Source organism: Acartia tonsa, chromosome 5, assembly GCF_053477335.1.
Source record: "Acartia tonsa isolate MP-2025a chromosome 5, ASM5347733v1, whole genome shotgun sequence".
Classification (NCBI taxonomy): Eukaryota; Metazoa; Arthropoda; class Copepoda; order Calanoida; family Acartiidae; genus Acartia; species Acartia tonsa.
Window position 1 is genome coordinate 2,642,275 of NC_137264.1, and position 27,424 is coordinate 2,669,698.

The 27,424-nt window shown below is 34.2% G+C and overlaps 2 protein-coding genes across 2 annotated transcripts in view; one reads left to right on the top strand and one right to left on the bottom strand.

Moving 5' to 3' along the window:
* LOC145318535 (1-phosphatidylinositol 4,5-bisphosphate phosphodiesterase-like) overlaps window positions 1-27,424 on the bottom strand; it is a 75,602-nt gene extending 48,178 nt beyond the window's left edge. Inside the window, exons 1-9 of the mRNA XM_080159851.1 lie at window positions 27,314-27,424; window positions 15,685-15,739; window positions 14,420-14,505; window positions 13,155-13,202; window positions 11,415-11,524; window positions 9,204-9,359; window positions 7,718-7,847; window positions 6,952-7,111; window positions 6,535-6,651 (exon numbers count right to left, since the gene is read on the bottom strand). Coding sequence (XP_080015977.1) covers window positions 6,535-6,651; window positions 6,952-7,111; window positions 7,718-7,847; window positions 9,204-9,359; window positions 11,415-11,524; window positions 13,155-13,202; window positions 14,420-14,505; window positions 15,685-15,739; window positions 27,314-27,387 — 936 coding nt within the window. The 5' untranslated portion in view covers window positions 27,388-27,424. The remainder of the gene's footprint in view (window positions 1-6,534; window positions 6,652-6,951; window positions 7,112-7,717; window positions 7,848-9,203; window positions 9,360-11,414; window positions 11,525-13,154; window positions 13,203-14,419; window positions 14,506-15,684; window positions 15,740-27,313) is intronic.
* Window positions 720-2,414, top strand: LOC145318534 (uncharacterized). The gene is made up of 2 exons (XM_080159850.1): window positions 720-1,925; window positions 2,272-2,414. The coding sequence occupies exons 1-2, from the start codon at window positions 907-909 to the stop codon at window positions 2,312-2,314; spliced, it is 1,062 nt and encodes a 353-aa protein (XP_080015976.1). The 5' UTR covers window positions 720-906; the 3' UTR covers window positions 2,315-2,414.

Here is a 27,424-nt window from a genome sequence, read left to right on the forward strand (position 1 = left end):
GTGAGTTTTTGTACTATGAAGGATTTACTAGGTAAATATTGAGACGGTTGAGCAGTACAGGAGCATTCTCAACCATTATAATATATCTGATTATGTCTGTTCATTAAGACATTATGTGTTTTTTTTATAGCCACCTAGCGGTGAGTTTTTGAACTATAAAGTATAAGGTGTTTACCTGGTAAATATCAAGACGGTCCAGCAGTACAGGAGCATTCTCAACCATTATAATATGTCTGATTATGTTTAGTGCAAACCATCTATGATTGAACTGATAAACTACAAAGTTTACCTGTTCATTAAGACATCATGTGTTTTTAATAGCCACCTAGCGGTGAGTTTCTGAACTATAAAGTATAAGGTGTTTACCTGGTATATATCGAGACGGTCGAGCAGTACAGGAGCATTCTCAACCATTATAATATGTCTGATTATGTTTAGTGCAAGCCATCCATGATTGAACTGATAAATTATAAGGTTTACCTGTTCATTAAGACTTTATGTGTTTTTTTATAGCCACCTAGCGGTGAGTTTTTGAACTATAAAGTATAAGGTGCTTACCTGGTAAATATCGAGACGGTCCAGCAGTGCAGGAGCATTCTCAACCATTATAATATGTCTGATTATGTTTAGTGCAAGCCATCTATGATTGAACTGATAAACTATAAGTTTTACCTGTTTATTAAGACATCAGTCTAGTTTTGGTTCTTGTTGTGAACACACGCACAAATGACCGACTAGATACAACCTGTTTTTATAGATTTGTTACTGGGGACGCTATTATTGTTTACACACAACTATTATCAGTTTGTACTTTAAATTTTGTGTGAGTTCTTAGGAAATTCTTTATTATTCTCTTGCACTTTTTTAGTGTTAATTTACACAAATTAATTGCACTTTTTTTTCATTATGAGTGATCTAAAGTCTCTAAAAGTCATTGTCGACAAATTAGTCGAACAAGTTAAAACATTGCAAGAAAACTGTGATATGTCAGACATTCAAAGTTTAAAAAGTGACATTAGTGAATGTAGGACATCCTTAAATGCACGCGAGCAATACGCGCGCAATTGGTGCGTGCGTATCAGCGGGCTAAGTGTCCCAAGAGAACTCATTAGAACCTACGGGGTGGATGGAGGCTGTATGCGCTACGTATACAACAAATTAGTGAAACCAACGTTGGAATGTTCAACACCCAACAAAGTTGAGGAGCTAAATTTAGAAACAGTAGCTCAACTTGATTTTGTTCCTGGCTTGTTTTCTACCCTGGAAAATGCCCATTTTTTAGGCGGACCAACAAAGTCGAGAAAAAACAAAGATTTACTGTTACCTCCTGCAATTATCTGCAGATTTAAATCCCGTTACCTGAGAAACCTGTTTTTGAGGCTGAAAAGAAACCACATGCCTACCCCTACAGACGCCGAGGTTACCAGAGGTATTTTATACTATTCTGTGACTCCAGATCTTACAAGATCCAACCATAACCTGCTAACAAACCTAAAACGAGATGCTAGGGTCAAAGCCGCCTGGTCCATCGACGGCCATATTCGATTTTGTCTCCTGGCTAATGATAAAGTTAAATTTGAAGTAAAGGACGTGTTTAGCCCAGTTGAAGAGATTATTGCTTCATGTGCCACAGCCGGCTCTAAATCAGCCGAAAATTTGACTTCAATTGTCAAAAAAAGAGGCACTGATGGCGATAATATGCAGACACCTGATGAGAGTGGAGAGAGTGGCGAGGACAGAGAGATCAGCGGGTCTCCAGGTGGGACAGGCAGCAGGTCTCCTGGCGGGACAGGCAGCAGGTCTCCTGGCAGGACGGGCAGCAGGTCTCCAGTTCCAGCAGAGATGCGAGGAGGCCAACGACAACCGCCTCCCATTGGCTCACGCAGGGCTGGCACCAGAGCTGTGGTTGATACCAACAAAAAAAAGTGATAAGTTTTCATTTTTTATACCTAAGTAAACACAGATACACAACCCGAGATATTACACATCTTATTATGTTAATAATCTATCTATCTATCTATTTAAAAATCCCATATATAACAAATCTATTTAACATTTCTTACATGAACATTACAAAAATACATTCTTTGCACTTACTTAATGTATATATATTTTTATTATTAATATATTTCTTAATTTTATTATTTAAATTTATTTTTATTGTAAAGTTAGGGCCCGCCTTTGGTTTAAATTACTTTTTTTCTCTTAAACAAATTTTCTCTTTAGCACTTTTGCTTTTTAAAATTGAATCTAATTCTTTTCTTATTGCAGGAGCAATGAAGGCGGTGGCGGTGGACGTACGTACCTGGCGTGACTTTTTCCTAGGGCTCAAACATGATCCAGGATGATAACCTTTTAGGTTTGGGTAGTATACTGGCCGATAATAAATTTAAATTTAATACAGTATTTCAAAATGAAAATGGCATTGGAAATGAAGATATTAATATATTTGATTCTCCTTACGAAAATTGCTTTTTAAATTGTGCATATTATAGTGAAGATGAGTTTGCAAATTGCTTTAAAGATACTAAACTTACTTCTCTGCTTAGTTTAAATATTCAGGGTCTTGCTTCCAAGTTTAATAATTTCCAAGAATTTTTGAATGAATTAGCCTGTCACAAATTCTCGTTTGATATTATTGGTCTTCAAGAAATACATTCTATAATTAATAAAGATTTCTTTAAATTAAATGGCTACCATGAATTGATTAACAAGAATAGAGTTCTATCAAGGGGGGGAGGGGTGGGATTTTTTCTCTCTGAAGCTATAAAATATAAAATTCTAGATGAGGTTTCTATTTTTCATGAAATGATTTTTGAATCTATATTTATTGAAACAGAATTACCAGATCAAACTAGGATTATTATTGGTAACGTTTATAGGTCTCCTTCTCCAATAGAAAATATGACTCAAAGTGTGCAACTTGATTCTTTTATTGACATAATGTCAAATGTTGTGTCTAAACTTTCAGATTATAATAGCAAAGTATATATATTAGGAGATTTTAATATTGATATTCTACAATATAAAAATCATAGAAAAACTCAAGAATTTATTGATAACATGTTTGCCTCTGGTTTTTTACAAATTATAAATCACCCTACAAGAATTTCGAGCCATGCTAATAGTAGTAGCGCAACGTTAATAGATCATATCTGGACAAACAGTTTAAATGACTTTTATTCATCAGGGATAATAACTACACATATTTCTGATCACTATGCACCTTTTCATTTTTTGAATAATTCTAAAGTTGTAAATAGGCCCAAATTTATAAAAACCAGAAATTTTTCTAATGAAAATATAAATTCCTTTAAGACTCTTTTAGAACAGGCTAACTTTCAAAGTACGTTTAACGAGCAACAAAACCCACAAATAGCTTATGACAAATTTCATGAGATTTTTTTCACCCTTTTTGATGCCCATTTTGAAGAAAAAACTGTTCGCTTTAATATAAACATACATAAAATAGAACCTTGGATGTCAAAGGGTCTTTTAAAATCCAGGCGAACAAAAATAGAACTCTATTCAATTTATTCTAAACACCGTTCAGTTGAAAATAAAAAATTTTTTGATAAATATAAGAATCTTTATAATAAACTACTTAGAGCCATGAAGAAACTTCACTATAGTAAGCTACTTATTTCACATCAAGGCAATCTTAAAAAATCTTGGGAAATTATCAAAGAGGCATGTAATAAGAGTGGGAGGGCTAAAAATTCTTCACCCAAATCTTTGAATATAAATGGTAATATTATAAATCAAACTGAACTAATTGTTGAAAATTTTAATAGACACTTCACAAGTGTAACTACTAATATTCAGCAGTCAATTCCACCAACCGATCGCCCCCCTGACAGTTATTTAGATGAGGTCCAAGCAAATTTTATTTTCAATTTAACTTCCCCTGAACAAATCATGCAAATTTTTAGCCATCTTGAAAGCAAATCTAGCACAGATTTTACTGGTCTATCCACTAAATTTGTAAAAATAATTTTGCCGCTAATTGCTAAGCCACTAGCACATATTTTTAATTTATCTCTTAGGCATGGTTTGGTCCCCTCTCAATTTAAGATTGCTAAAGTTTCTGCAGTTTTTAAAAAGGGTGGAAATCCTGAAAACCTTAATGATTACAGGTCAATTAATCTATTGTTGGTTTTTAGCAAAATCTTGGAAAAATTAGTTTCAATTCAATTGAAAGACTATTTAAGTGAGCATGACATTATTCACCCTAATCAGTTTGGTTTTCAGGAAGGCAATTCTACAATTCATCCTATGATTCACATGCTTAACAAAATTTCAACTGCAATGAATAATAATGAATATACAATTGGTATTTTTTGCGACCTAACCAAAGCCTTTGATATGGTACCTGTAGACATAATGTGTAAAAAATTGGAAAAGATAGGAATTAGGGGGTCCACTCTAAATTGGTTTAGAAACTATTTGACAGATAGACAACAATTTGTTTGTATTGATTCAATAAGTTCAACACTAAGTGAAATTACTCTAGGTTTACCACAAGGATCGATACTTGGCCCAATTCTGTTTATAATTTTCATAAATGATTTACCAAAGTCCACTTTATTATATTCTTTACTTTTTTGTGATGACACTACCCTTCTTGCCTCTGGGCCGAATTTAGCAGATTTGGTCACATTTGTAAATTCAGAGTTGCAAAAAGTCTCTACTTGGTTTCGCACTAACAAAATGTCTCTACATCCTTTAAAAACTAAGTTTACTATTTTTCATCCCTCCCCTCATCTAATTCCATGGAATGAAATAAATATCTACATTAATGAAAATAATATTGACTGCCCTTCCCCTAATGATCAACTCATTAGAAAATTAGAATTTGTCAACCATGAATCAGAAATACCTGCTATAAAATTTCTAGGGGTTTATTTTGATCCAGCCCTCAATTTTAGGTACCATATTAAACAATTAAATGCAAAACTTTCAAAATCATTGTTTGTTTTACGCAGATGTCAAAAAATATTATATCCTGAAGCAATGCGATCCTTATATTATTCAACTTTTCATTGTCACTTAATCTATGGAATTATAGCATATTCTTCAACATATGATAGCCTTATTAATGACATCTTTAAGCAACAAAAGAAAGCTATTCGATGTATTTCTAATGCCAAATATAATTCTCACACAGGAATCTTATTTAAAAAGTTGGGTATTTTGCCATTTCCAGCACTTGTGGATTATTTTAAATTAAATTTTATGTATCTCTATATAAAGGATTTGCAGCCTAAATCATTTAGAATAAGCAATTATTGGACTTTGAATCAAAATAGAAATATTCCTTATGCTTTAAGAACTCATGCTGACTTTGCTATACCATTTTCCAGACTTGCACTAATTTCTAGATTGCCTTTTACTTCTTTACCAAAAACATGGAATAAATATGAAGAAATTTTAAAAGATCTAAAAAATAGGCCAAATTATAATTTATTTAAAAAACACTTGAAAAAAACACTTGAAAAAACATTGATTGAAAATATTGAAACAAACTGCAACAGACTTCTTTGTCATATTTGCCATTTAAATGCAATTTAAACTTATTGGTTAGAATATTACCTTAACTTATTTCTTGTCATTTTATTATTCTGTGATCAAAATTGTTTTAATTAGAAAGCAAAATTTGCTAGGTCTTAAACGTACTACATCGCCGTCAACTTCTTTTTTATGCTTTGTTGTAATCTTTAAAACTTTTTAACATTTAACCTTAAACCTTATTCTTTTGCTCCTGAGTTTTATAAAAAAAGCACTAAATTTTTAATTTTTCCATTCACTTAAGTACATCTGTATATTTTATATTTAGTTTTTGGTATAAGGCTTGATCCTTTCACCGCATGTTCCTAGGGTTACTAATTAAAAATTGTTGACTTTATAACTTTAGCTCGCACTCTATGTTTGCGTTAGATCCTGCCTCTAGCAACATATTCTTATGTTTATTATTTAGTATCAATGATTTATATAAACTTATACTATATGTAAATATTCTTAATCTGTCATTATCACTGTATTTTAATATGTTGACTGAAATAAATATTTGATGTTGATGTTGATGTTGATGTGTTTTTTTTTACAGTCACCTAGCAGTGAGTTTTTGAACTATAAAGTATAAGGTGTTTACATGGTAAATATCAAGACGGTTCATCAGTACAGGAGCATTCTTAACCATTATGATATGTCTGATTATGTTTAGTGAAAGCAATCTATGATTGAACTGATAAACTACAAAGTTTACCTGTTCATTAAGACTTTATGTGTTTTTTATAGCCACCTAGCAGTGAGTTTTTGAACTATAAAGTATTAGGTGTTTACCTTGTAAATATCGAGACGGTCGAGCAGTACAGGAGCATTCTCAACCATTATAATATGTCTGATTATGTTTAGTGCAAGTCATCTATGATTGAACTGATAAACTACAAATTTTACCTGTTCATTGAGACTTTATGTGTTTTTTTATAGCCACCTAACGGTGAGTTTTTGAACTATAAAGTATACAGTGTTTACCTGGTAAATGTCGAGACGGTCGAGCAGTACAGGAGCATTTTCATCCGACATCATGTATCTGATCAACCCTTCTCTTGTCATGGATTCTGCTTTCTTAGCCTCTTCATCTGGTTCGTGCTGACAAGTTTTAAATAACACATTTAAAAACAAGGATGACAACATGAATAGGTAGTAAAAATTGATTGGACCAACAGATAAAGTGATTTATAGTGCAGATATATAGTAATCAGACCCTCCCAAAAAATTTCTTTTTAAAGTCCAGCGGTCAGCGAGATCCTGTAGTACAAACAGACAGACATCCTATTATTTTTATTGAGGATTAAGATCCTTTAAGAAAATTTATGTACTATATACATTAAATTTCAATTAAAGAATTACTTAAGAAATTTTGCATTATTTGTGTAAATGTGTTATTTCCTTATTAATAATCTCCATGCAACGAGTTTTATTATACTCGGGGTACAAGATCTGATTCAGCCTGCCGTCACGTTGCTTGTCATTCAAGAACTCAATAAGCTTGTTCATGGGTATCATGTCAGTTTTGGTCAGAGTCTTGAACAGATCCTCTATATCAGTCCTAAAAAAAAATTCATTTCAAATATTTGAAGTGGATTAAAAAAAGTTTGTAAGTGTTGCTGATTCGGCTATGGGTAGCCAGATCATCAACTTTATATTGTTTCTATAAATGTTAAAAGGTGCTCTAAAATCATAGGTTTTATCCAATTTTTGAAAAATTTTAATATCATTTTGGAAGATTTATTTTTTTTGTTGATTTTGCTACACATAGCCAATTCTACTTTTCACACGGCTTATTCAAAATCTATTTTTAAGGTTTTCGCAAGAAAAAAATTGCTCTTGTTTTTACTATACGCCTCGCAATTACTTTTTTTGCATGAAAAAAGACGAAAAATTTTATTTTCTGTTGAAAAAAAATTTGGGGGGGGGGTAAGGGTTGGAAAGTGTGGCGAGTTCTTTAAATGTATGTTGTTGAACACAGTAATAGTGTCTGACTGATTATGACGTAACAAAAAAAATTAGCCAATGAGAGGCCACTATAAATTTTACCATTGGTCAATAACGGCCTCTCATTGGCTAATTTTTTTTTGTTACGTCATAATCAGTCAGACACTATTACTGTGTTCTATGTTGTTTTTTACTTACAGAAATGGGTTAATAAAGTTACCTGGGACAAATAGTTTGATAGATCCTGTAGAAAATATCAAATGTGAACTGATCCAATTCTATGGACATGCCCTTTTCATTAGGCAGACCTGCATCTGCCAAACTCTGGTACACAAGCTTTTCTGTCTTGCCTAGACAGGGATAGGTAAGATACAAAGATAGATGGATAGATTTAGAAATTTAAATAACATTCAGCAAATAGTGCCTAATACTAAATGACCAATGATAGGCCATTATACATTTATATTGACCAATGGTAAAATTTATGCTGGCCTATCATTGGTCCTTTTTAATGTAAGACGTCATTTTTTTTATTAGGCACCATTTGTTTGCTGTATAAATATCTGATAGAAGACAATAAAATATAAATGGATAAATAAATATATGATAATTGCTATAATTATATAGATAGTAGATAAATAAAGCAAAATAGACAGATTAAATAAATGGATGGCAAAAAAATTCATAAAAAGATTTTAGATAAATGTTGGGAAAAAACAATTTATATTATATAAAAAAATAAAATGCTGTTTTTTTTTAAACAACAGCATTTTGATTATTAATACAATTAACCCTTATATTTCTTAATCAATGCTTTAAATCTCTTAATTTTCACAGACATAGGTTTCAATTTATTAAATTTCAAGGCATTTCCCGACTCTAATTTGTCTAGGCTTTCTAACAAATAAAGGTTGCTTTATTCTTTGTATTTTTCCCCTAGAAGAAAGGATCAGCTATAATAAGAAATTTTCTTTTTGTAAATATAATGTCAATTAGATCTCATGAAATAAATATTTTAGTTTTAGGATAAATATCTACTATACAGTTTACTATTGTTTATTTTATTAATTAAAATGTAGAAGATATATTTATGACAAGCTTTTTTTGGGGGGGGTGGGTGAAATGGTGCGCGAAGCGCGCCGCAAATTATTTTTACCCCCCACAAAAAATTTTACCCTGGGGGTAAAATTTGCTTTGTGGGGGTGATTACCTCCTGAAATCTGTTGGCAGGGGTAAATTTTGTTTACCCGCCCCAAAATGTACTCCCGGGGTAAAATTTTTTTTTTTGGGGGGGGTAATTTAAATTTTATGAAACATTTAGTAATAAAAATGAGCGCGAAGTATTTTTCACCCCCCCAAAATTGTTTCAAGGGGGGGTAAATACCCTCTCCTAAATGGTTGGGGATGCCAACGGCACCCCTAGGGTAGGGGTTAATTTTAAATGGGGGGGGGGTAATCCCCACTTTACCCCCCCCCCTTGGACGTCTTTGTATGACATATTAAAAAGTTAAGATGAATATTTGACAATTTTTTATGTATTAATGCCATTGTTTGATGTATATTTATCAGCACACCTACATTAGTTATCACATTAGTGTCGAATTAACATCAATACAAACAATCTTGACAAAAAAAAACATCCACAGTGTTTCTGTCAGTTGTAGAAACGACAAAATGGGACATTCGAACCCAAATAATAAAGAAACCTGAAGCAAAAGTTTTGGCAATAGTTTTAACACCAACTTTTCCATCCACAGTTGTCTGCAGCTTGATTCTCAGCCAATGCTTTCTCAAAGATTGCATGGGGCAGATATTATTCATCTTGATGTTGTGGGTCAACTTGTTCAATCCTGCCATCCAGGCTAAAGTACAACCATCAAATTAATCAAGTAATAAGTTTACTAACAGATCTATAGTATAGATATATATACAGATAACTACCTCCCCCCCCTTTTTTAATGACCTCTTCAGTCTGCTAGCAAATTGTTTTCTGCTACTTGGCTGAGTTAAAATTACAGTTACAGTTGGTTGATTATCAAAGACCCAACTAAAGGTCAGCACTAGGTCATTGCGATAGGGCAATACAGTTATTTAACCCGTTCTACCTCTAGTGTTTTAATCTAATGGTTTACTGGTCTAGAGTTCATAGTAGAATAATGCCCGTCAGTCTTCCTGTTGGAGTAAAAAATCTCAATTGCAATGGACGAAAACAGTAAAAGTGTCGAACTATGACGTCAGAAAAATTAACAATTAACCAATGAGAGGCCGCAATATATTTTACCACAGTGAATACTGGCTTCTTATTGGTCAATTGTTAATTTTTTCTGACGTCATAGTTCGACACTTTTACTGTTTTCGCAATGGACAGATTGGATTATGATTTACGTAGTCTTATCAAAATTCAAAGATATTTAGAAGTGTGATACCGATGCCAAGGGATACTGACCCTTTGCAGAAATAGAAAAGAAGTTGTATCAACTTTTTTTTTTATAGCTAGCCGGTTCTTTTAGTAAGTAGTAGATGTAAAATTTTTCATAGAATTCAGATATGCAATCGGTTTTTTGTAGACCTCTTATTTTTTAAGTAATTTAAGTTTTTTTTAAAAAAAATTAAGTCGATTTTAAGGTACTAAAATGCAACAAAAAAAAGAAAGAAAATGGCCATTATGAACAAAAATAGTAAGATCTTTAATTTGACACCTTACTTTTTCAATTCTGTCAGGTAATTATTGAAAAAATCTATTTTTTAAACCCACGAGAATAAAAACTTTGAACTTAATTTTATTATTTCACAGATAAAAAAATATGGGTTCATATATACCTTTAGAATCAGAAAAATATTACGAATTCATTGTAAGCAAAATTGAAAAAAAAAGTTTACAATATAGTATATAAACTACAATAAAAGGAATTATATGAAAATATCATATTATATTGTACAGGCAACGTCTTAATTCTTCAATTGAGTATAAAAATGGGAAGTGGGTAAAGAGGGGGTAAAGAGGGGGTAAAGAGGGGGTAAAGAGGGGGTAAAAAAGGGAAGACGATAGTGTTGCCTGAACAAAAAATACAATTGGCCATTTGTTTAATTTTTAATTTTTTTACTTTTTTTCAATTTTGCTTACAATGGATTCGTAATATTTTTCTGATTCTAAAGGTATATATGAACCCATGTTTTTTATGTCTGTTTGAGAAAATATTTAGGTCTAAAGTTTTTATTAAACCGAGGTTAAAAAAATAGATTTTTTCAATAATTACTCAACAGAATTTTAAAAGTAAGGTGTCAAATTAAAGATCTTACTATTTTTGTTCTTACTGGCCATTTTCTTCTTTTATTTTGTTGCGTTTTAGTACCTTAAAACCGACCTAATTATTTTTTTAAAAAACTTAAATTACTTAAAAAATAAGAGGTCTACAAAAAAACCGATTGCATATCTGAATTCTATGAAAAACTTTACATCTACTACTTACTAAAAGAACCGGCTAGCTATAAAAAAAAAAGTTGATACAACTTCTTTAAGGGAAAGTGGGGTTTAAAAAGTTTGTTCTGCAGATAAAGATCTCTTCAACGAAATTATATAAGCAAGATGATACAAATAGACATTGAGTCATTTAAAAAGAACGTTAGATAGATAAACTGAAAGACAAATGAAAAAATAGTTATTTCTCGCATCGTATTATAAACAGCTTTCCGCAGATTTAGAATGTACAATTATAAGATTAAAACTAGTTTTTTTAGCCCCGAGGTGCCGGAGGCACCGGCTAAAAAAACTGGTTTTAATTTTATGATTGTACATTTCTATATTCGTAGAAAACTGGATATAATACGATGCTAGACATAGTTTTTTCGTATGGATGAGAACCGGTTCCTATCCAACGGATTCGAATGAATACGAGAAAAAGATTTATTGACAATACCTTCGCAAGTGGCTTTATCCTTGCAGACGACATTAGTAGCATTAATATTGACCATATCCAAGGCAGAGCAGATTATAAATGACTTGGATGGATAATCATCTCCATGCTTTCTGAAAAAAAGACAAGAAAAGTTGGAAATAGTCCCTTTCGTGGCAATTTGGCGATTCGTTGTATTTTTAAAATGGCTTTTGATAGGTTATATTAAGTTAAGTTATATTGTGTTAGGTGATTGCCCAACAGGGTTGGGCAATAGGCCCCGCAAGAGCTAGAAATAGGAGAAAAGCTACGGTGAAAAAACGAAGAAACGCCGCTTAAGGTGCGTTGCCACGAAAGGGACTATATCCGAAAAGTTTTATCCAAAAGTAGGATAGTTAAGTTATTTTATTCTTGTATCTTATTCTTGCTGTACGACAAATAATTTTATTTAAATATGCATTACCTATTATAATGCTAAGTTCATTTATTTGAAATTTAACAAGGATGACAACATCCATAAAAGCGAAGCACTGAAACGGTAGGACAATCGGACATTAACACTTGTATAGTGTCTAAACTGAATAATCAGAATATGAAAGTATAAGAGTCGAAGTAAAATAGTAAGTAAATTTGTTAAAAAAATCTGCATGATACAGGATAATGTTTATGGACATACTTACATTTTTAGGCCTTGATTATAGAGTTGCTTTGCTTATGATATTGTTTTTTGTTGTCCTAGGAATCAATATACCAAAAATCAGATCAAACGGATAATTAGATCACATAAAAATTTGTTGTTAAAAAAGTAGAAAAATAAACATGTTTAAAATGGACATACGGACATTCCGGTAATGATTATAGAGTTGCTACGATTTCTAATTCGTACCTAACTACTACAGAAATCATCATGCAAAGTTTGAAATCAATAGGACAATTCTAACATGCCTTAATTAACGAATAAAAGCTATCTATCTCGGACGGACGTACGGACGGACCGATCCTAATTATAGAAAAGCTTCGCTTTTAAAAAGATGATAATTTTTTCGCAAAGTTGTGTGATACTGCTTAGTCAAAATGCGCTTATGAAGTTAAACTGTTCTTTATTACGACCACAAGTATATATATGAAATGGTCATGATTAAGAACAGTTTGACTTAATTAGCACATGTGACAAAACGGCAACACACAACTTTACAGAAAATACTTGAAAATAATAACCCCCTTGTAGTTTTCGTACCTTTTTGTATTAATTTTCTTCAACAGTAAACCATTTCTTATGACAAAATTTCGGTATTTGTGATTATAATTGAAATAATAAATAAAATATGATAAAGGTTAATATGATATTACATGAGACGTAAATTATATTGTATTTATCTAGGTATGGAACTGAGATAGATTCTAAAAAAAATTGAGTCGCTGAACCGGCTAAGGTAGCTAGATGACCAAAATCATATAAAAAAATTTACTAAAATCTTATGCTAAGAACACTTTTCTTTAAATTTTGTTATCTAGCTACCATAGCAGATAGATTCAGCATTGCCTTGTTTTTTTAAGAACCCACCTCTGGATGGTATATCCATATTGTCTATATGTTAAGTTAAATTATGTCTTTAGTGGTAGGTACATTTTGGAGAAAAAAACAGTTGGAAATTTTATGAAATTTCACCCTCCTTTTCTGGATAAATTAAAATATAATTATTTTGATTTTTCTCTATTTTGTTATTAAAAATGAAAGAAACTCAACTCTACAATTAGGTTTACCTCGTAAGTTGTCCATTTAATTTAGGATCAGTGGCACTTGCTCCCGGCCTTAACAAAATATATAAACATTTAACTATTTATTTATAAAAGTTTTAGCAACTGAGTTTCTAGCATCTAGGGGTTTTGTATTCAAAAGGAGCTAGAAAAATAGCTTTAAACCATCCTAAGACTTTAATCTGAAAATGAAATAGCCTAGACCTATATGAAGCTATCACACAAAGTACCCTCTTGAGCACTGATAATCCTCCCCTTCCTTTTTTTAAAAAAATCTGAAATAGGGGGGAAGGGAAATTTTTTTGTTAGTTTATTTATTACTTTAGATCAGGTTATCAGGGGGGGGGGGGAGGGTTATTACTCAACCCGCCACTTGTAAGCTATTACCGTTTAGCTATAAGACCGTATACATAACACCAGATTTTATAGAATTAAAAAAGTTTGAAAGGAAAAATGGATCTACTGCAGCTCACGGTAAAATATTGCTGGTAACGAATATTGCCAAAAAATCTATGAATTTTAAAGGCTGCTAGCTGCCAAACGGCTGAACGTACAGATCATGCCCGCACACTGTTTTAAGCGGCATAAGAAGGCCTACAAATAATCTGGAATAGCCATAAATCAATAATGCATAATTATCTCGCAGTGCAGAGAAATGCGCGAAAAAGGCCTATTTTACGCGTTTTTTCTTCAGTGAAGCTTTCCCTGTGCATCATTGGATCTTGGCTATTCCAGATTATTTGTAGGCCTTCCTATACCGCTTAAAATGGTGTGCGGGTATGATCTGTACGTTCAGCCGTTTGGCAGCTAGCAGCCTTTAAAATTCATAGATTTTTGGCAATATTCGTTACCAGCAATATTTTACCGTGAACTGCAGTAGATCCGGAAAAATTACTTTACACCCAATCTGATACCTAGAAATATTTCAATAATATTTCATTCCATGCCAATACAAAAAATATTGCAGATAGAAACGTAAATATTTGATGTGCTGAAAATGGATTGCCTATATCTTTCCTAATTTCCAAAGTTGTACAGTAGATAACCCAATCATTGCAAACGCTATTTTCAGCTACTCCGGTCAAAGGGAAAAGCGATATAATGTATAAACGATTTATACATTAAGCATTCAAAATTTTAATGTTTAAAATTTTGATTTTTTTTTGAAGTTTGAAGCTATTTAGCTAGTAGCAAATATTGAGATAGGACGCGGTAGCTAGGTACACTTTCGGAAACTAAATTTCAGTACATCAAATATGTATGTATATTACCTAATATCATTGACCAGCGACATTTCAATGACATCGCCCTCTCGGCCACTACTTTTCCAGTTGATAAAGAATCCATCGTCATCAACCTAAAAATAAGCATATGTTAAAAGCCCCGCCGGGTTAAACCTTACTTCATCAAGATAGAGTTAAGTCTGAAACTTTAGAATTAGATAAAGGGTTCACTTTAATCGGGAAATAAATGATTTTAATCGCTCTTACTTAAGCTAGGTACTAACCACATTTAACCCCCCTATTCAAGACGAAACTTTAAGAAACTTTTTAAGCAGCCATGAAAGTTCTTCTCTTTTCCACCATCCTCATGCAATCTTTTTTTTTTGGGGGGGGGGGGAAGGGGTTGCAGCCCTGTATGACTGTGCGGGAAAGTACAGATTAGGGTTAAAATGAATTAAAAATAGAAAAAAAAACTTAATTAGTTTTGTTTAATAAAAATTTCTGGAGAAAAACATTTCCTAAATTACATTTCTTAACTAAGAAACACAGGTATCTAAAGGGATAGGACAATTGCCAATATATTGATGTACATCCCCAATGATGAAACGTTAAAATACCCCTTATATAGATTACAATTAATTATTGAAGCGTTTCGACACTCACTTAATGAACTATCCAATCAAACTTCAATAAAAGTTGTCAAGCCAACGAATAAGACAACGTTATTATAAAACTTTATGGAACAGTGTAATAAACAGCACAATGTCCCCTGCCTCCCTTAGGAAACAAGTCTAATGAAACAAGATAAGTTTTCACGAAAATTTTGCGCATTTTCAATTCAGTTTCAGTCACAATAAAACTCTCAAAAAAATATCACAATTTAAAGACAAGCCTCAAAAAACGACTGGAAATTAATTTTGTATGAAATCAGATGAAAAAAAATATTTTATGAAGAAAAAATTTTAAATTTGATTTACCAAAATTTTATGTATATTAATCTTAACAGATAATTTAGCCTGTGCAATTACTGTATTTTAAACTCTTTTCTTTACGCACAAACAGTCATACATACCATAATTATATATTAGCTGCGCTATAAAAAATAAATACTACCAGGGCTCGGCAGCCGCCCGTAAGCCGCATGTAAGCCTCATTGAAATTGTCACATCATAACTTAAAATTCAGCTGGATGTCTAAACCTGTTCTGAAACAGGCCATCGACCTTTTCGAAATTTTTCTTAATTGCATACAAGCAGGTCTAAATTTGAGGCTTATGCGCGGCTGGGGCACAGCTGCCGAGCCATTTATATTACCTTGAAAATACAACTTTCTTCTAGGTCTATACCGGAATCTTTCTCTTCAGTAAATCTTAAATAAATTATTGGATCTAGTGCAGTTCACGGTTTCTGGTAACGATTATCTCCGAAAATCTATGAAGTTTAAAGGCTGCTAGCTGCCAAACAGCTTATTTATATGTCATGTCCACGCATGGTTTTAAGCGGTATAAGAAGAGTCCTATGATTTATCTGGCATAGCCAAGATCCAATGATGTACAGAGAAAGCCTCAATGAAGAAAAAAAATCGTATCTATGTGCACGGCGAGATAAGTGTGCATTATTTAGTAATTACTATTCCAGATTATTTTAGGCTTTCTTTTGTCGGTAAAAATTTTGTGCAAGCTTAATCTATACATTCCACCGTTTGGCCGTTAGCAGGCTTTAACGTTTATATATGTTTGGAGATTATCTTTACCAGCGACCATGGCTTATAAATACTAAAGACGTTAAAAGTGGTTCCTACTGCTGCATAAATAGTTAGAGTAGGGGGAATGCCTTGGCCCAAAACAGGCGCAACTCATTACCATGCACAGTTGGGAGTTCTTAGTCAAAGGTCGTGCAATCAAAGGGTTGGTTGTCTGATGGGTGTTGATACCCGAGGCGATTGAGCGCGTTACATTGCAGCTCAAAATGCAGATTTTGTTCAAAGGTGACATGTAAAGGACTTGTATCCGAATCGTCACCACGCCCCTAGAGTCAATCTTTACCAGGAACATTTCACCGTGAACTGCACTAGATCCAAATTATTCTTAAGTTGATTAAAGTATTGGTAATATCCCCCCCCCCCCCCGCCGACAACTCTGGCCGCAGCGCTCGGCCCCCTAGCCTGCCTAGCCGCAGTGCTCGGCCACCTTGCCTGCCTAGCCGCAGCGCTCGGCCACCTTGCCTGCCTAGCCGCAGCGCTCGGCTCCCTAGCCTATAACCTAACCAAACCTAAAATAGTTGTTCGTTGTCGGGGTGGGGGGGAGGGGGTACTCAAATTTTCAAAATTGAAAAAAAAGAGAAGAACTCCAAAGTATCAATATTTGAGCTATTATGTCAACAAGAATGACTACATTTAAAAGTAGCAAAGCACAAAAAAAATCATGGTAATACAAACGAACAAAGTTAGTTATAAAGCAGATGTTCATATAAATAGCCATAAAAAGAAATATACAGAAAATAGAAAATCACAAAACCTTGATAAAAAAAATATGTCATGTATGTCTTATATAGCATAACCGACAGACCGACGGACCTTGTAAATTATAAAGTGGTTCCTGATTGGTAAAGTGAATCTTCACAAAAAGTTCTTTATGAAGTTCTGAGCTGGATCTTTAAATCATTTCAATAGTGCGCACCCCGATTTAGCGCACCATTGAAATGATTTAAAGATCCAGCTCTGAATACCAGAAATTCACGTTTCCTCCAAGCCGTTTGAGACAGACGGACAGACGGGCGAATATTTCAAATTATAACAAAATATCAACTATTGTTTAGTTTAAGGGGGTAGTTGCACGAAGTTCATTTCAACTTGAGTTTAGTGACCTGCATATTTTTTCTGTTCAATAGTTTAATTTATATCTTTAGGACATATATCTTTATACCAGGTAGTTTTAAAAATAAAAAGACTTGAAAATCATATTTTTTGGATATATGCAACATGCATGGCTGTCCTGTTTTCACAAAAAATCAGCAGAATGACTATTTTTATAGTGCCTAATTAGTTGCTATTTATTGTAAATAATACTAAATCATACATGTTAGATGGTATTCTTGTAACTTATACTTGCAATCAAACTTTCCAAATGCACTTCATGCAACAATCCTTTTATAAAAAAAGGTATATTTATTAAAACACTATATTGATATCTATGTTTAATTTAAATGTTATTTTATGTCAATATAAAAAAAAGACTTTTAAAATTTAATTTTTAACAAATTAAGTTCAAATATTTAGAAATTAAAGTTTAATTTAAAATTTCATAAAGATGTTAATTAAAATGAACTTACTTAAATTGTTAATATATTCCTATAAAATGCAGTATTTTATAAAAATCTTTTCATAGTGCGTTGTAATTACACTAGCGGCTTCGCCCCTAGCCTCTAGGGGCTTTGCCCCAAGAGGTGATAAAAAATTAAGGCGAAATTCGTTAAAGGACCAAGGAAATCTTCTTCAAAACATAAAGGACCAAGGAAATCTTCTACAAAACATAAAGGACCAAGGAAATCTTCTACAAAACATAAAGGACCAAGGAAATCTTCAGCAAAAAAAAAAAAAAAAATGGGGGGGGATTTTTTTGTTTTTGGGGGGGTTGGGTGTGTCCCACTCCCCAAGAAAATAGCTTAAAACCACCACAGGACCAATAGGTATATACCCTGAAGAGTAGAATCCGATCGGTTCAGTGGTTACCGAGATCTTAAGCTTCAGACGGACGGACAGACAGACATCAAGCTACTTTGTATTATAGATTAGTAAGAATTTATGTAGTGCAGCGACTCCTCATTCTTGTATGTCCATCTGTCCATATACTTGTCACAATGCTATAAAAATAGTAACTTTCTCTCTCTTTCTCTCTCTCTCTCTCTCTCTCTCTCTCTCTCTCTCTGTCTCTCTCTTTCTCTCTCTCTCTCTCCTATCTATCTATCTATCTCTCTCTCTCTCTCCTATCTATCTCTCTCTCTCTCTCCTATCTATCTCTTTCTCTCTCTCTCTATATATATATATATATCTCTCTCTCTCTCTTTCTCCTATCTATCTATCTATCTCTCTCTCTCTCTTTCGCTCTCTATCCATCTCTCTCTCTCTAATAATTAATTCAATTTGACATTGAGGGACGGTCAAAAGGGCATACAGGGTCAATTACAGGGTTCGGAAGCCGCAGCCGCAGCCTCAGCCTCAGCCACCATCAGCCGCGCGGCTTACGAGAAGCCTCAAAATCAGCCGCGCGGCTTCCTCAGCCACCCAATAAGCCTCAGCCTTAGTCGCAGCCGCGCGGCTTAAAGAAAACATAAGCCACTGTAAGCCTCAGCCGCATTCAGCCACTGTAAGCCTCAGCCACTGTAAGCCTCAGCCACAAAACTCCAATTCAGCCACATTAAGCCTCAGCCGCACTAAGCCTCATTCAGCCAACGCCCCTCTAAGCCTCAGCCGCAATCAGCCGCGCGGCTTATAGTTGGGGAAGCCTCAGCCACACTCAGCCGCGCGGCTGTTAATAATTTGAAGCCGCAGCCGCACTCAGCCGCGCGGCTTCAAGAAAGCCTCAGCCGCAGCTGCAAAGTTATGATTATGCCGCAGCCGCAGCCGCGCGGCTTGATATTTGTAAGCCGCAGCCTCAGCCGCAGCTTAATTTTTTAAATTCAGCCGCAGCTTTGACACAGCCGCGCGGCTGAGATATTGTAAGCCCCAGCCGCAGCCGCAGGTGCTAAATTAGTACAAGCCTCAGCCGTCAATTCAGCCGCGGGGCTTAATTTTCATTTAATTTTGTCTGTCTGAAGCTTAAGATCTCAGCAACCACTGAACTGACAATGTTGTCCTTCTCAGGAATCCTTTTACTAAAGTAACAGGATGTCTGTGTGTCTGTGTATCTGTGTGTCTGTACCGAAGGATCTCGCTAACCGCTGAACCGATCGGGTTCTCCTTAACAGGGTAGCTTCTCATAGGTCCTGGAAAGGTTTATAACTATTTTTTTGGGGGTGGGACACCCCCAACTCCCCCAAAAAATTAAAAATCCCCCCCCCCCTCAAAAAAAAAAAAATTTTAATTTTTAAAACTAAAATTAAAAATGAGGGGGGAGGCAACCCCCCCCCAAAAAAAAAATTCTCCCCCCCCAAAAAAATTTTTTTTTTACTTTTCTTTAGAAATTTAAAATAAGAAATTGGGTTATTAAATTTGACTCTCTCTTCCTCAAGTGCCCCCTAGAGGCCTCTAGGGGCGTAGCCGCTAGTTATATATATATTGACATTGGATGGTTTTGAGCTAATTTTGGGGTGGGGGTCAGACATTTCCATCGCCCAAAAATAATTTTTTTAAATGTATTTTTTTTAAATGTTATACTTTTAAATTTTTTTATATTCTTTTATAAAAATTTTATCTTAATTTTTTTTTAAAATTACAACATAGAAACTACCATCTCGAACAACTACAAAAAGTTTGAACCTGTAATGTAAGAGCTCCAGTGGCGCAATCAGTTAGCGCACGGTTCTTCTACACTGTTATGCCGAGGTTATAAGTTCGAATTTCACCAGGAGCAATACGTTTTTGAACGTTGATACTTATGAATATTATTGAATACTATTTATAGGGTAACTGCCCTACTGACGTTTGCCTAATTTTATTGTTTTTAAAAGATACAAATTTTTCAGAATTTACTTAATATTCACTATGAATTTGTATTATCTTAAATTTTTTTCTTGTACAAGTGGCCTATTTAGCTCAATGGTAGAGCACTCGTCTTGTAAACTAGGGACCAAGAGTTCAAACCTCACAGGGGGCAATCAATTTTTGTGATACTCAAGTTATATAGTAGCTTCTCTATTATTTTTCCGTTTAGGTACGCAATACTTGTTCTATATAATTAAGCTTCTCCTACTTAGATATTTCTTCAATTTTAAATGTATTTAATACTTTGTGGTTGATGAGAGACACTGAAAAAGTTATGCAAAAAAAAGATTTATACATATTTCATTTTTCATAGTATTTTTAAATTAATGAAAATAATTAAATTAAGATTTGGGGAGGGGGGAGGGTGTGTGTGTGTGTTTATTTTGAACACAAATTATCCTAATATGTTTTCTAACAAAAAAAATTTAAACAGCGATGTATTTTACTTTTTAAAGTTGGTTAATAAAGGTCTGTAAAATGCAATAAATTGTCCTGTATAATATGCAAAAAAATCTACATAAACTTTATGTACTCGATAGATTGAAATAGTTAAATGATTATCATATATCATCCGATTTTGTTTATTTTACAAAGATGCTTACTAAAATTGATTTTATTTTCAAAACTGCAATTATTATAAAAAAAATGTTTCTTTATCTTTATCATTATGTTATACAATTTCTGAATTTATAAGCAATACATGAATCGAAATATTATTACTTTGATGTTGTCCATATTTTCATGTACTCTGATAAAGAAATAATCTCAGCTGGCTAAAATAACAATAACCCCCATACACCCCCTTTAATCCATCTCTCCCCTCTTATGGGATATATAAATGAACTGGCCAATAAATGAGGTCCATAATTTTATTAACAAATTTTCTTTTTTTTAATATATCCACATATCCTATTATATAAAGTAGTAAGCATTTTTTTGTCTGTCCCGAAGGATCTCGCTAACCGCTGAACCGATATTGTTCTCCTTTACAGTAAAGCTTCCTATAGGTCATGGGAAGGTTTTAAATTATTTTTGGGGAGGGTGTCTTCACCCCCTCCCCCCCCAAAAAAATATTTTTTTATTCTTTTGAAACTCAAATTTAATATGGGATAAGGTGGACTTTTCCCCCTCCTAACTTAAGTGCCCCTAGAGGCTTCTAGGGGCGTAGCCGCTAGTTCTATTATATAAAGTGGTAATGTGAAGCTTCTTATTGATCCAGGGAAGGTTTGTAATTTTTTTGGGGAAATGTATCTTTTCTCTCCCTAAAAAAGATGACCCTCAAAATAAATTATTTTTGCTTCCCTTAAGTATTCCTAGAGGTTTTAGGGGCGCAGCCACTAGTATCCTTTAACTCATTACATATTAAAACAGGTTTTAAAAGTATGTACATAAGAGTTATACCTATGAAATTTAGCACCCAATAATTTATTATAATTGTGATATTTAGACCTAAATTTTTCTTCAAAATTTCTGTCACCTTTGGTCTAGGGGTTAGTGTGGCAGTCGTGTGTTGGAAAGGTTCTTGGTTCAATTCCACCAAGAATTGAATGTGATTAAAGTTTTTATTCTGCTATGGACAATAGACAATAATTTTTGTTTCCTCTCATTTATATTTAGTTATTTTCCTCTCATGTTGAAAAAAAATTATAAAAGGAGGGTGGATATAATGTGTAAAAAAAGATTAGAGGAGATTTTTTCTAGGTAAACTTACTTTATTTGTAATATTATTAACTAAATTTTAATATACAATTGCTTTACACCTATGTTCTAAGGGTTAGTGCACAGGGAGTAAGGGAGGGGACAATGGATCAAATATTCAATTTTTAGGAGTCTCAGACTTTGGGGACTGGCTTAAAGGGAATGTGCAAGGATTTAGCAGTTTCTGACTGAGTTTGGGGACTTGCGCATGAAATGCCGCTACTCGTTATGTATGTTTTGAATATTGCAGACGGGGAGAAGGGATAAGGGAAGTGGGGGCAAGGGAAATAAACACTCGTTGTGTTAGTTTGGAATGTAGCAGACGGGGAGAAGGGAGAAGAGAGGTGGGGGCAAGGGAAATAAACAGAATAAAAAGGGGAAGTCATATTCTTGCTAGCAGCTGGCCGGGTCCAATAATCTTTTAAGTTATTTTGTCTGTAGATTAAGAATTCGATAACTACTGAACTAATGAAAACTTTTTAAATTGCCTTTTCCAAGTTTTTGAATTTAAAAAAAAAATCAACCAAACTCCCCCCTATTTTCCCATAAAAAATTAATAAAAGTCACCCTTCATCCCCCCAAATTTTTTTTTCTTCTGGGATTCGAACCCGGATGATAGATGGTACAAAGCTGTTACCGTACCAAAAAGCTATCAGAGCTCCAATATTTCAAAATGAAAATTTGTCTTATTTTTAGATCATTAAGTATTATGATGTCTGTTTGTTTGTCTGTCTGTTTGTTTGTCTATCTGTTTGTACTACAGGATCTCGATAACTACTAAACCTATATGGTGCTCCTATTCAGGGTAGTTTCTTATAGGTACTGGGAAGGTTTACAACTATTGTGGGGGAGGGTACCATCACACTACCAGAAAAAAATTGCCTTAGAAAAAAAATTAAACATCACCCCAAAATTAAAAATGGGATTTACTCGCTCCGGCCCTCCCCACCCAATAAAAATCACCCTACCCCCCAAAGTATTATTTTAATTCAGTTCTTCTTTTTCCAGTACCTATTTTTTTTTTTTTTTTTTTAATAACTTCATAATTACATTTGTCATTAAGATTATGTGACATAAAAAGTTTGTCATAAAAATTATACCCATGAATAATTGTAATAAAAAGCACTTTTGTAAAAAAAAACATTTTTCATAAGAGGTAAGTTAGTAATACATTTATTTTAAGTGTACATATGATAAGCATTTTAAAGACGATTATTTTTAAGACAAATGTAACCTGCGTACCCTGGCTCAACATGTAGCGCATCTGCTTGTCATCATGTAGGTAATAGGTTCGAATCTTGGCCAGACACTGCGTGAAAACTGAAGACGTTAAATGGTTCCTACTGCAGCTATGCCAGGTATGCAACATGTAAAGTTAGAGTATGAGGATTTCCTTGGCTCGTAAACAGGTGTAACTCATTACCATAGGACTTTCTGGCAGGTAGTTGGTTGCTGGATAGATGTCACTTAAATTGGAAAGAATTGGTTCCCCTTAATGATCCAAGGTTCAACAAGAAGCGCATCTGCATGTCATCAGGGAGGTAATAGGTTCGGATCTCGGCCAGACACTGCGTTATAACTGAAGACATTAAATGGTTCCTACTGCTGCTATGGCAGGTGTGCAACATGTAAAGTTCGAGTAGGAGGATTTCCTTGGCTCATAAACAGGCGTAACTCATTACCATTCAGGCAGGTAGTTCAATAAAAAAAAGTTGGTTGCTAGATAGATGTTACTTAAACTAATACAGAAAAGGAAAGAATTGGTTCCCCAAGGTTCAACAAGTAGCGCATCATGTAATAGGTTCGAATTTCGCCCAGACACTGCGTTATAACTGAAGACATTAAATGGTTCCTAGGTGCTAGGTGTGCAACATGAAAAGTTCCTCAGCTCATAAACAGGCACAAAGGAAAGATATAATTTCCCTTAGTTATCCAGGGTTGTTGGACCTTGAGTTAATGTCATAGAAACCCTTGACCGTGGCTCAACATGTAGCGCATTGGCTCGTCGTCTGGGAGTTGATAGGCTTTGTACTGCATCATAACTAAAGATGTTGAAATAAACTCCTACTGCTAAAAAACTTGTATAAAACTTTGGGTACCAGTATAAAACTTTGGGTATCAGAATAAATTTTTGTCTATTAGTATAAAACTTTGGATACCAGTATGAAACTTTGGGTACCATTATAAAACTTTGGGTACCAGAATAAATTTTTGGCTATTAGTATAAAATTTTGGGTACCAGTATAAAATTTGGGTTACAGTAAAAACTTTGGGTACCAATATAAAATTTGGGTACCAGTATAAAACTTTGGGTACTAATATTAAAACAAAATTTTAGGTATTAGTATAAAATTTTGGGTACCAGTATAAAACTTTGGGTACCAGTATAAAACTTTGGGTACCAGTATAAAATTTGGGTACCAGTATAAAATTTGGGTAACTGTATAAAACTTTGGGTACCAGTATAAAACTTTGGGTACCAGTATAAAATTTGGGTAACTGTATAGAACTTTGGGTACCAGTATAAATTTTTAGTACCAGTATAAAACTTTGGTAACCAGTTTAAAACTTTGGGTACCAGTATAAAACTTTGGGTACCAGTATAAAACTTTGGGTTCTCGTATAAAACTTTGGGTACCATTAAAAAACTTTGGGTACCAGTATAAATTTTTAGTACCAGTATAAAACTTTGGGTACCAGTTTAAAACTTTGGGTACCAGTATAAAACTTTGGGTTCTAGTATAAAACTTTTGGTACCAGTATAAAACTTTGGGTACCAGAATAAAATTTGAGTACTAGTCTAAAACTTTGGGTACCATTATAAAACTTTGGGTACCAGACTAAAACTTTGGGTACCAGTATAAACCTTTGAGTACCAGTATAAAACTTTGGGTACTAGAATAAAACTTTGGGTACCAGAATAAAATTTGAGTACTAGTATATAATTTTGGGTACCAGTATAAAACTTTGGGTACTAGAATAAAACTTTGGGTACCAGAATAAACTTTGTGTACCAGTATAAAACTTTGGGTACTAGAATAAACTTTGGGTACCAGTATAAAACTTTGGGTACCAGTATAAAACTTTGGGTACTAGAATAAAACTTTGGGTACCAGAATAAAATTTGAGTACTAGTATATAATTTTGGGTACCAGTATAAAACTTTGGGTACTAGAATAAAACTTTGGGTACCAGAATAAACTTTGTGTACCAGTATAAAACTTTGGGTACCAGTATAAAATTTAGGTACTAATTCTGAATCAAACATTTGAAAAAATCCTGCTGTCCTCCACCCTCTTCCCTCCACTCCTATTCTCACAACCCCTAACCACCCTCAACTCTCCAAAAAATGTCCTAGAATGCATTTAAAAAATCCAATTTAGCCGAAGCCTCAGCTGCAAAGCTTATTTTGTAATCAGCCATAAGATCAGCCGCAAGGCTTAATATTGTATTCAGCCGCAGCCGCATTCAGCTGCGCGGCTGAATTTAATTCAGCCACAGCCTCAGCCGCACGGCTTTCAGTAAGCCGCAGCCTCAGAATCAGCCGCGAGGCTTAATTATGTTATCAGCCACTCTCAGCCTCAGCCTCACTCAGCCGCGCGGCTTAATTTTCCAATCAGCCACTGTAAGCCGCAGCCGCTATGAGCCGCGCGGCTTTCAGTAAGCCGCAGCCTCAGCCACAAATCCTTCAGCCACTGTAAGCCTCAGCCACCCTCAGCCACTGTAAGCCTCAGCCGCTCGAAGCCTCAGCCACAAAATTCCAATTCAGCCACTGTAAGCCTCAGCCACCCCAATTCTTATTAAGCCTCAGCCGCAGCCACTCTCAGCCGCACTAAGCCTCAGCCACTCTCAGCCACTTCCATAACTATAAGCCTCAGCCACATCAGCCGCAGCCGAAGCCGCAAATTAGGATTCAGCCGCAGCCGCAGCCGCGCGGCTGATAGCGCGGCTTCCGAACCCTGGTCAATTAAAAGTTAGCTTCGCATCTGTAATTTTTTTAAAAAATGCACTGTAACCGTGTTCATTTTACAAGTTTCAATTAGAAAAGAAACCTTATGAGTTCAGATTAACAATATATGTAACATCGAATCTTTTTAACTAGCATAAAGATTAAATATATCTTTAATTATATAAAAGACAACTTTCTACCTGATTCTTTATTGACCCTTTAGTTTGCAAAAATTTAGTCTTTCACTTGGAGGGGAGGGGGGGGCTTGGAGTAAATAGCGCTAAGCGGGGATCTTTCGGTGTACAATGATGGACGATAAATTGATGTATTTTTATAGCCTCAATTATAACAAACAAAATTATGCCTTTTTGACATTATAATTTGTGGTAGATAAGTTTGGACACAGCTAGATTGTAAAATCAAACAATGCTTTAAAATTTTCGCCAAAGTTTTTAAGCCAACGAATAAAAAGCGCAACTTCAAGGTCTATCTTCAAGGTATAACAGAAATTTTTTTTTTCCTGACAGAGATCACAACCAGTAATAGAGATTAATCCTTATACTAAAGTAACAGGGTGTTTGTCTGTGTGTCTGTCTATCTGTGTGTCTGTACCGAAGAATCTCGCTAACTGCTGAACCAATTGGGTTCTCCTTAACAGGGTAGATTCTCATATGTCCCGGGAAGGTTTTTAACTATTTTGGAGGGTACCACCTCCCTCCCAAGAGAAATCACAATAAAATCGAGAAAAAAAAATTAAATATTTCCGCCGCATAGTGTCGCTAGCGTAGTCGCGCTGCGTAGAAGCGTGAATTTAACAGCCGATAACATAGACAAATTATTTCTCAAATTAGATATTTAAAATTTAAAAAATACATTTAAATGCCAATATAGGCCTCTAGGGGCGTAACCGCTAGTTTAGAGATACAGTATCAAAATCAGCCAATAGGATAACAAAGGAAGAACAAGAAATGTGGATAGATTATGGTTCGCATAATGAGTCAGCTATAAATAGCCACATCACTTCGGATAAATCTTTTCTTGGGCAATTTATATCAAAATATTTGGTCGCTTGTAATACTGGAATGAATTATATATTACTAGCGGCTACGCCCCTAGAGGCCTCTAGGGGCATTTGAGGAGGAGAGAGTCGAATTTAATAATTCAATTTCTTATTTTAGATTTTAAAAGAAAAAGTAAAAAAAAATTACGTTTGACGTTTGTTTTTCGTTGAACTCTCTTTCTAAAATTGAGAAATTTTAAAAAAATTTAATTTCTCTAGGGAGGGTGGTGGTACCCTCCCCCAAAATAGTTATAAACCTTCCCGGGACATATGAGAATCTAACCTGTTAAGGAGAACCCGATCGGTTCAGCGGTTAGCGAGATCCTTCGGTACAAACAAACACACAGACACACAGATACACAGACAGACACACAAACATCCTGTTACTTTAGTATAAGGATAACAAACATAAATAAATTTTCTTTTAAGTTTGACGAATTTTGTGGTCAGGTGGAGCATCTAGATAAACTATATCTAATCAACCAGTATATATCTGACATAAATTTAAACGGTGGCCAGTTTGAAATACCCTTACCTGTCAAATTCCGAGCCGGAAAGCAACTCCGGGGGAACTGGAATCTTCCAGTCAAGATTAAACTCTTTGGTCATTATGCCTCAATACCTTGTTAACATTTGAAGATTTTTG